General features: G+C 39.0%; 1 protein-coding gene across 2 annotated transcripts in view; it reads right to left on the reverse strand.

Annotated features, from left to right (window-relative positions):
* Positions 1-10,090, reverse strand: part of lpgat1 (lysophosphatidylglycerol acyltransferase 1) — a 46,569-nt gene extending 36,479 nt beyond the window's left edge. The window contains exons 1-2 of one of the 2 annotated variants that reach the window (XM_022769511.1): positions 9,497-10,090; positions 8,573-8,825 (exon numbers count right to left, since the gene is read on the reverse strand). In XM_022769511.1, the coding sequence (XP_022625232.1) occupies positions 8,573-8,810 (238 nt within the window). In that variant the 5' untranslated portion in view covers positions 8,811-8,825; positions 9,497-10,090. Of the gene's footprint in view, positions 1-8,572; positions 8,826-8,918; positions 8,999-9,496 lie in introns of those variants that run through there. The other variant, XM_022769517.1, reaches the window with a different exon arrangement.
* Between the last annotated feature and the right edge of the window lie 817 nt (positions 10,091-10,907).

Raw genomic sequence — 10,907 nt, forward strand, 5'->3', positions numbered from 1 at the left:
GCTCTGACTGGACATTTGTTTTCTGATGTATTCGCTGCTGCCAAACACATCATCAATGATGTTCTTTTTTTTTATGTCCTGGTAAACTCATTAAAGACAAACTGTAGAAAACTGGGAAGCCAGAGACTGTGATGATCAGCTTTTCCTCTATTTTGAATAAAGTTTAAAGTTACTCCATGTAGTCGAGCCTAGTAGACAACTCCGTGCTTTAGTTTTGGCTGGAATCAAGATGATAGCAATTGGCTCTCACTTGGCTGTCACTCACAGGGTGCCTGAGGATATTTGCATAAAGTTAAAGCCTTCTTTAACTTTCACCTGTGGTGTAGCTGAGCACTTTCTGAGTTGAGCTCAGCTGGGGGTGCAGGGCTTCATATTCAAGTCTCATTCACAGTGACTGGCAGCTGTAGCTCTCCCTGTTTTTGGAATACACATGTGTGACTGGCCCGTAAGAACGTTCAGCCATGCCAGAGGTGCAGTGAAGCTGCAATGCTCATTGTACAGAAAATGAAACTGTCAGATAAACCTAAGTGTTGTAATCTTGACACATTCTTGTCTGAGCCACAAATATCAACTTCATGGCATTGGAGGAAAAGTGAGAGGGTTTATCAAAGCCAAATATTTCGATAATTCCTTTAGGAACCACAAATACATCTATACAAAATATGATGGCAATCCATCTAATAGTTGTTGAGATATTTCAGTCTGGAATACAGTGGTGGGCTGACCAACCTCACCCTCCTTAGAGTTACGGTGCTATTGTGGCTATAAAAGTGCTTTTTGAGATTTTTTAAAACTCAAATATCAATACTGGCCTACTGAATGTAGGCTAGGGGCAGGAGTGCAGACGCCGCTTTTGGTGTTGTCCAACAGCGTAGATGTATCTAAAAAGTCTACACAATGCCTTGAAGGTTGAGCAATAAAATAGGATTCAAATTGGCTCAACACGACAGGATATTCAATATTTACCAGATATGTGAAACAATTATCACAGCCATGGTCTAACCATATAGGAACAGGTTACATTTGCCATGGGTGCATTCTGTGTGAAGATCTAATGGGCTACAGAGAATGATACCCAGTTATCAATCCGGGTCCAGTAATCTCCATGTTGGTTCAATGGAATAAATTGGGTCTCACAAACTGCCTTTAATTTCCTGCCCTCATTAAAAGCTAAGAGTCAATTTGACCCGAGCCATTCCTTCTAAAAGTTTGTTGAATCAATTACATCACAACACATTAACATTAAAATATGGATTTACCACATAATGCGTTGCTCATCCACATCAATACCCCACAGTCTTTCTGTACACTAGGGAGAGAAACATCAGCCTCCACTTATGCAAACATGTTTCAGGGCTTCAGAACAAAAGTGATGTTAATTCCCATTCATGCTATCGCCCTCTCAACTGAACTGGAGCTACAGGGCTATTATATCACATTGGTTCACCTCCTTCACTTGCTACAAGACATGATTGCATGTGTATCTGGATCTACGTTATGTTTTCATGCGCTATACACATTAAATTTTTTTTTACCAAAGTCTGTTAGAAATCATTAGAAAAGCTTCTTTATAAGTAAAACCTTTTATAAGTGCACACAGTTGTGGATTCTATCAAAAGATGCCTCTTTGCATCTTGCCTTGCTTCTGGACTTTCTTCCTTTGCACTGATCACAAAGACAAGCTTAGAGAGTATTCATTCAAAATGCCAGATATGTTGAATTCAAACAGGAGACTACCAGACATAACTCGACTACGATATAATGCACGATCAAGCTCATCTAAGGTTGATAATAAACTGAAAAGAATCATAAAGCTGTAAACTGTCCCAGCCAAACGAGTGCAACAAAGACAAATCAAAACAGCCGGGGACATGTCAATTAAAGATGATATGTACACTCCCACACAGTCCAGAGAATAAGTCCAATCAGCCAAGAGACTGATATCACTTCTGTGGGTGTATCCTGGCTGTGCAGAGGCTTTAACAAATGAAAAGCAGCTTCCGTTTTGGCTTCAAAGTGATATGATCCACTTTTACATTTACTCCAGCCCTACAGTGCGTATTGCTTAGCACACCTGCAATCTGATCATTACAAAACATTTACAGGAACACTGAAATGCAAATTCCGCATATACACAGCAATGTGACAAGCTTTTTCCTGGTTTTGGGGAACCTGAAGCTAGTTGGATTTAGAGCTACAATGATAAGCTGATTGACAGATCAGTAGAATAATAATTAGAAACTACTGTGTAATAAATTAATAGTTTTAGTAATTTTTCAAGCAAAAACAAACAAATCAATTCCCTGGTACCAGTTTCTCAAATGTGAGTATTTGATGGTTTTATGGTCATAAACAAGCTATATGAATAACTTGCCAGACTGTGAGAAATTATAAATGTTTCACTATTTGTTATTTTATAGACCAAACAATCAATCAGAGGCATATTAATTGAAAATGAGAATAATCAATTGCAGCAGTAATTGGTTTATTTTAAAAGAAAAAGGGACACTGTGGCATTTAAACACCTGAAACAGGTCTCTGCTATTGATACAGAGGCATTTGGCTTTAGTAATGTAGCAGTTATTCAGAAAAACATGATGATTATTTTCATTGTTAATTCAGCTTATTAACAAATTTTTTGCTGATTGAATAATCAATAAAACAATATAATAATTTAAATGACGGTGAAGTGGAAACCTAACACCGAGGAGAGGCGTGAGTATTGCTGGTCCATTAGTAGTGATAAGATGTAGAAACCAAATGCAGACAGAGTACAAGTCTGTAAGATGTTACATTCATGTAATCTAAACATCACATTCCCAATATGATCAAAGGCTGGGGAATATAACTTGTAACTAGGAAACAACTATGCAGAGTCTCCAATCTGACAGTCACCGTCTTCGATCTCTTCACAGGTTCAACAGACCACCCACTCATCGGACATGCAATGAAAACTTAATCCTGCTGGCTTTAGTGCACCTGTTTGTGCCCACTTTGTGTGTGTGTGTGTGTGTGTGTGTGTGTGTGTGTGTGTCTGTGTGTGTGTGTGTGTGTGTGTGTGTGTGTGTGTGTGTGTGAGAGACAGAGAGAGTGAGTCTGATCAGACTTCATGCAGATGCACTGCTTTTGTCAACAACAGGGAAAGGGGGTCAGGTCCAATGACTATGCAAGCAAGTAACCACGTAACAGTAATTCCACTAAATACAGTACAAGACTGTTTCTTGGAAAATGTTCATACTTGGGTGGCTTTCTGAGGTGACTTGTGTAACTGTCCAATTTATTTTTATCAATTCCAGGATGATTCATATTTGACACATGTAGCTGACAGTTCTCTGAAATGCAGTTTTCAAATAATTAAGAATCATCCTGCAAAGTGGTTTAACAAACTAATTACCATAATTTGTTTCACCACTGCCACAGTGCATCTGTGGTGTCCTTCTGCTGACACAAACTAAATGGACACACAAAAATAAGAGAAAAAAGTGTCGTGTTCAGCACTTACGTCAAAATGCATTTGTGACGGTAGAAAAGGGCATCAGCAGAACATAAAACACAGTAACCTGAATTAAAAAACACAAAACATGACCTTCTGCAGTGCAGTAGACACATTGTCGTACAAATGTAGCCTCAATATTGACATACAAGTATCTGATGTTAGCTGTCATTATGATGCCATGATATGATAAAATAATACACACTGTGGGCTTGGGAAGGGGGTTAATGATGCACAGCTAAGTGAAGCGGTTAAGCTCGCAGCAGCAGTGTAGCTTGGCTAGGGTCAGCGTGTTCATCAGTGTACAGTATCTTCAAAAGGAATGAACCTCAGTTGTTTTAGTTACGGATAAATGACTTAAACACATATCACTGCGGAGTGCTCTAACCTTACCCACTGAGAGCTTAGCTGAACTCCAGCAGTTGTCATTATTACACAACATTTTTTGTAGCTATCAAAGATAAGTCTTGTATCTGAGGCTATATGGTAAATTGCTTCTCACAAGTTAACCTGTCTGCAGAGTGGCTGAAACAAATTACAGCCTGTCTTTGATGTTATACCAAGAGAATCAACACCTCAAGAGGTAGGCAGGATGAGTTTCAGCCAGAGTTCAAGAAACATTTAATGACTCACAGCATGCATCCATCTCACACTAACACAGACACACTAACCTTCACTCTTTACTTAAAGTAAGACTATGTAGGTTTTGCTGAGCAGCGGCAACAACGGCCTGTGCATCCACAAGTGTTAATTACAGGACACTAGAGCATCCAATTTTTTGTTGGGCTCTGAGTCCGAGCATTTACAGGTACTGGACACAATACACCCCTAGAAGCTAACAGCTCAAGTTAGCTATGTTAGCAAAGCCTATCAACTGCTCAGGCAACAAACAGACAATCATCATCTCAGTACAAGCAAGCAATCACACTATCCACTCATGTCAGGTCAGCATTCAGCTAATCCGATTGAGTGAAAACATCTGAACCCACAGCAGTCGTGTGCTAAACTGTAGATGCTAGGAACTAGTCTCTTCGTCCGTACTGAGAATACAGGGCTGAAGAACCATAGCTGGTGGTGTGTGACATAGTGTATAGTACATAGTACATACATAGTAAAGCGTTCTGCACTTCTTGTGGCAGATCATATCCACTCAACCCAAGGTACGGGTGGGAATAAAAGAGGCGCCATTCTCCCTACTACAAGTCAGCATATCATCAAAATGATTTTGAAGTTGTTATTTTGATGTAAAACAGTTGATTAATGTTGCTTTAATGATACAAACAAAGCATCCATGAGCAGCTTGAGATTTAACTTCTCATTCAGTTTAGGAGTCAGGCTAAAAACTTTTCCAACAAATCATCAGAATTATTCTTCTGTACAAATGATCCTTATCATGAAGAATAAGGCGTGTATGATACTAATAACATGATCTATGTTATCTACAAAGCACCATTGTTCTGCCTCTCCAGTGGATGTGATGCAACATCCTTCATGTCTGATAACCAATGCTCAGCTTCCAGATTGCATTGTGTCAAGCTGTGAATACATACTCCCGTTTCCCTGGCACACATCCTGCATTTCTTGAGTGCAAGTGCACAGGCTGAATGAAGCAGTGTGTCAAAATATATGTTCTATCTGGACCAATGTTACCAGAATGAAATATTTGTACTTGCTCGTTATCGTTATGCATGTAAATCATCGTTGATTGATCAGTTTATTTTCTTGATTATTTGATGATTAATCATTTGGTCAAAAAGTGTCCAAAAGCCGAAGACACTTTGAAAATGCTTGTTTTGTCCAATTAACAGTCCAAAACCCAAACATATTTATAATCTCAAAGACGAAGAAAACCAGCAAATAATTGCATTTGGGAAGCCATGTGTAAAACATGGATGAATCAATTACTGTATCAGAATAGTTGCTGTCGATGAAGTATTTGATTAATCAACTATTTGTTGCAGCTCTGAAAGAACTAACATGTATCTTTATTGACTTTAAAGAGGTCTGTCTTTTAATATGATCAGGAAAACCACTGCCTTACAACATCTTAGGTTACAATGAATCAGGCAACTAGATTGGTCAAAATTCATCTCTAAGCATTTCAGATTGTTTGCATTTAAACTGAAATGTTGCTAATACCTATACGTACACAGTGGGACCCTAAAGCTTGAGACCACTTACCCATTCAAGTGCCTGGGAAAGTGGTCTACATATACATACTAAATAATTTACAGCTGTTTCTTGGAAAGAAAGGGGAAAAAAATCTGTACTCTAAGAGTGAAAGTACAGGTGTGACCTTGGACAAAACCCAAAGCTTTAAAATTCTGTGTGTTGTCCAAATTCAGAGGTCATTCACACAGTGCAGGGAGCTGATAGTTACACAACAGTGCCTTGTGAAGGAAAGGTAACAGGGTTAATTGACCCCACTTTCCCCACTAGCCTTGAGATGCAGGTCACAATATTTGATGCTTGCACATGCTCCAGGTCTGGTCGACTGCATGCTGACCCATGTACTAGAGCAGTTTAACTTTATATCTATATCATCGGCATTTATCTTTCCGTAATAATTTACTGCTCAGACCTATTTTTTGTCAGTCTGTTCAGTATTTTGTGATGTGGCTTATATCTGACAGCAGTCTAAACAACCGCTTCTGACACACGTGCCAAAAAACAATGCCAAAGAACACCTGACACATTTGCGCTTAAGTATACAAACGAAAAGAGGGCCATTTAAATTAGTGACCTTGCATGTCATGTCATCATGCTGCTGCACTGTGTCATACCTGGGCTTATCTCATATGCTTACGTGTAACTCAAATGCTTCTTTTATTTTGAGTCTGTGACTTCTTTTAAGTTCATTTTAAGGCTCATAACTTTGCACTCACATTCCCCTGGCTCCAGTCAGTCATTTCTTTTTATACAGATCACATGGGTACATCGAATGAGTTTTGTGGCACTGAAGTGACATTTAAATGATTATGTAGATACCTCAGTGCTCCTTAATAACTGACTGATGACACACATTAACTCAAATCTGGTTTGTGTCAGAATAAGAACCAAAAATCAGCAATCAGCATTAAGATATGTTTTTATTAGTTTTACACTGTAGTAAATACAGATCCCTGTCACACAGGCAGATTTTAAATAATTAACATGATTTGGACCATTTTACCTGCTGTTTGAATGTATCCTAAAACGCAGCTGTATGTATAAATGTATAAATTTAATTCATATGAGAAGTACCAGACTGAATTACAAAATATTACATCTGATTGTCGCAATTAAACTTGAGTCCTCATTCACATGCTACGCCTGTATAGTGTTTCACTTCCAAACACTCACAGGTCTGTAACACATATTGCTCAACAAAAGACCAGGTGTTCTATAGGCTGAAAGCTTTGCAATATTAATCAGTGTGCCTTGTTGCTCCCCATGTTCACCACTTCAGCAATTTGTAAGCATTTGCTCAGAGCTGTGTGCAACCAAACACCACTGACAACCTGAATCACTTCAAGATATTCAACCAGCCAGTTGAGAAGAATCAACAGACGTACTTTCTCGGTACAGTTACAAAAAGAAAAATTCCTTCACCTTGACTGTATTTAGTAAATCTAGTATTTAAGGTCACAGCTTATTTTCGTTTTCCATTAACCTTGATTAATCAATTAGACTATAAAATATAAAGAAATTTGCCGTCACATTTTTTGAGAGCCCAAGGTGATGTCTTCAGGTGTTTTGTTTTGTCAAAACCAAAAGTCCAAAACACAAAGGTGATTCATTTACTGTCATACAGGACAAAGAAAAGCAGAAAATCCTCACATTTTAGAATCTGGAACTCAAAAATCTGGCATTTCTCTTGAAAATCACCCTCAACAATTACCCAGTTATCAAAACAGTATGATTAATCAGTTATTTGTTGTAGCTCTACAAGTAATACTCCTTTTAAGTGGGGGCAAAGTAGGCCCATATGCAGCAAAAATACAAAATGTGACCATGTGTAACTACACAAATAAAAACCAGACTGAGCTATGCTTTTCAAGGTAAGGAGGTTTTTCACAGAATCACTGTAATAGAGGAAAGTAATCTTGCTTTGAATGGAAATGCTCTATTGAAAGTGGAGGGAAAAGCAGCTGTGCCACTTAAAATTCAAAAGAAAGAAGAGCATTTTTATTCATTTTTCTTCGACTATCTCATTTTTATTCAACCATCTGCCCTAACCCTGTCACTGACTTATTTCTAATTCAGGAAAAAAAATACTTGGTGACAGAGGGCAGTGGGATAGCAACTACACATTGGTGTCAGTGTTCATACAGTGGCCAGTACTCATCAGCTGGAGAGAAATTTGCCCCAATTTGTGCCTCTCATGTATTGCCATTTGAGTGTTTGAAAAGACGGTTGTTTAACAGCACTTACCAGCATCCTCAATACTATTCTTCTCAACTGGATGAAAAAAATTATGTCTGCTGCAGAACAAAAAGATTTTTCACCAGTTTCTAAAGCTGCGACTGTATTTCCTAATCTCCTAAGGTAGAAGGAAATGACATGTCTTTGTTCTTTTTGTAAAAAACAAGAAACATATTATTGCATGACGTTATACTATGATTTCTGATATATGCAATATACCAAATGTAACTAATAATAGCAATATTGATAAAGCTTAAATTTTGGTTCATGTTGTAGAACTTAAGCAAAGACATATATCATTCTACAGCTATCATCTTTGTTTGGACAAGAAAGCAGCATCATAACTGTTTTAATGTGCAGCAAACGCAACATTTTTCATCCAGATGTTTTGAAGAGTCTAACCAGGGTTTTGGACATATCTTCAGAAGAACAGCAAGTTTTGTTATAAAATATTCTGGGTTTGATGAGGTTTATATTTTTCAGTGCAACAGATGTTTATCTCTGTGATTCAAGTGTAAATTCATGAAGCACAAACAGGGGCTAGGGTGCAACTTCACAGCTTTTAGAGCAATTTTGTGCACGCTTACCCATCAGCAAACTGCTACCATTAGGTCCAGTGTGCAAAGAAGCAAGAAAGCACATGGACCAATGGCAATATGCATGAATCTATCTTACCTGTATAGCCTGCAATCCAGCCCCATGAAGACACCATGGCCAGCAACCATTTGAACATAATTCCTTCAATGTGCCAGAAAGTAGAGCTGTCCCATATTCTCAGCGGCTGGAGAAGCAGCAGGTATAAGCAGTACGATGGGATGGCTACACAGTTGTTGAAGAACATAAACACAAAACGGAGCACAGCCGTGAGCAGAACCCAGCCCAGTTTGCTGGCCCCGTCCAAGAGCTGTGCCATCCTGATACACACCGTCTGTAACAGAGACACAGCAGCAGTTAACATCTCGGCTTGGCTTGTTTGACAAAAGACAAAACGAGTCATGTGTGTACATAACATTAGCCTTACTGTAAACAAACTGATTTGCTCTGAACAGGACACGAATCCGCAGAATAACCCAATGATATACCACACACTGAGGAGGGAGTCTGCCGCGAACCGGTTGAGGGTGAGGCTATTTCACGGAATTTAAATGAAACGCGCGTAGTGGACGCTATTTTCTGATTTTTAATCAATAGGATTTATTCCTGACTGTAGCGGTTTGTTATTCGTGACTGCCCAATAGCTAGCTGCCTAGCCGTACCAGTAATGCATGCAAAGACAGGACCATAAAAGGACCAGTCGCACGGGACGTGGTCATGACATGCTAGCTAGCAGTAGGCTGAGTTAGCATAACGGGAGCAGATGTCATCAAACGTGTCAGGTGTGACAACCCTTGGGTTATAACATTATTGCTAAACATACTGACACACACAATAAAGGAAATAATAAACGTAAGTGCTTATGTATTTTATGAGACAATACCAAACGTTAACTCGGGCGCTGTATGTCTGGAGGCTGGTGCAAAACTCAATATCCGTGCATTTCACCCAGAATATAGTCCGGCCCTTTAATTTACTTTAAGTGTGGTAGCTAATGTTACTCACCCCAATTAATGTCACTGAAGCATCCAAGGACAGTCGGGGATGTAGCTAATTGCTGGAGCGAGATAAACTATATCACGTGTAGCTCTCCTAAACGGTTAATTTAGCAATTTTTGCTAGTTGACATGTTCCCTTTCTATCAAATCCGGGGATAGCGATGGAAACGTGTGATAACGTTACAACAAACCCCGTAATGTAAAACTGCAGTTGCAGCCATTTAGCTAACGTTATCCAGGGCTGCTCGGGCACGGTGTCTCCCGGCGGGCACCGTTAGCTCGCTAGCTAGCAAGCAAGCAGCTCCGCTTGAGCGTCGCTGACTCCATCTCAGTCAGAGACACCGGGATAAATCCACCAATGCATCATCATCATCGTCGTCGTCGTTGTCGTCAAGTTAGCTAGCTACTGAGCCCCCATTAACGAATACGAGCGAGAGGCGATTCAGGCCGGGCCTCAGATCAACGCCGCTCGTTAGCCAAACGCTACACAACGTACACACGACATATGCACATCAGATTCGAATAACAGCGATATTTCGTTTCTCGGCTGGCATCACCCGTTATCTCTCTCCAGACCCGATTCACATCGCGTCAACGCACACAAAAGATCAACACGCTGAGAACGGAAACGCGTCCGTCTTGCTTTCAAAATAAAAGCTTCAGTTGTAAGTTTCCATGCACGAATAGTGAAATAAGTGAAAGGGCTAAAAAAACCTGATGCTTTATATCCTGCTGGGTAGTTTGATTTATAATAATGTATCATAATTCATTTGTGAATCATATTTTCTTTAAATAATTTAGATCTGCAAAGTAACATATTTTTTAAGCTGCCAAATAAATATACTGCAGTAAAAAGTACATTTGCCTCTAAATGTAGTGGAGTAGAAGTATAACATAAAATGAAATGGAAATACTCAAGTTAGGTACAAGTCCCTCAGTTTTGTCCTTTTGTGTCTTTTAAGTTATCATCTATTGCCAAATGAGGTAACACAATGGTGATTGAGCCTATTACCAACCGATGAAATTATATAGAAGTCCTTGCATTTTACAGTTTTATGAACTGGGTCTCTGGTATGACTCACTCACAAAATCACTACCACAAACGTTAGTGGTTCAAAAACAAACCTGATAATGAAACTGAGATCTTCCATATTGCTACTTTAAGTCGGTACTTAAGTAAATGTACTTAGTTACTTCCCACAACTGGCCATTCATGTTAGGATTATATTGTTTGATTCATTTTTAGTTGGTTTAGTTGGTACAGTACTTTGTATTACCTTTAATTCTGAATGTTGAGAATAAAAATTTAATTGTTTAATCAACCTGCCTTAGTTGAAATTGTACCTTAGTAGTGCAAATTCCCCAACAAAGTTGCAACTAATAGAATTAACACTGTGAACCTGAATCTCCCATTTATG

The sequence above is a fragment of the Seriola dumerili genome, unplaced genomic scaffold, assembly GCF_002260705.1.
Source record: "Seriola dumerili isolate Sdu_G_001 unplaced genomic scaffold, Sdu_1.0 BDQW01000025.1, whole genome shotgun sequence".
Taxonomy (NCBI): Eukaryota; Metazoa; Chordata; class Actinopteri; order Carangiformes; family Carangidae; genus Seriola; species Seriola dumerili.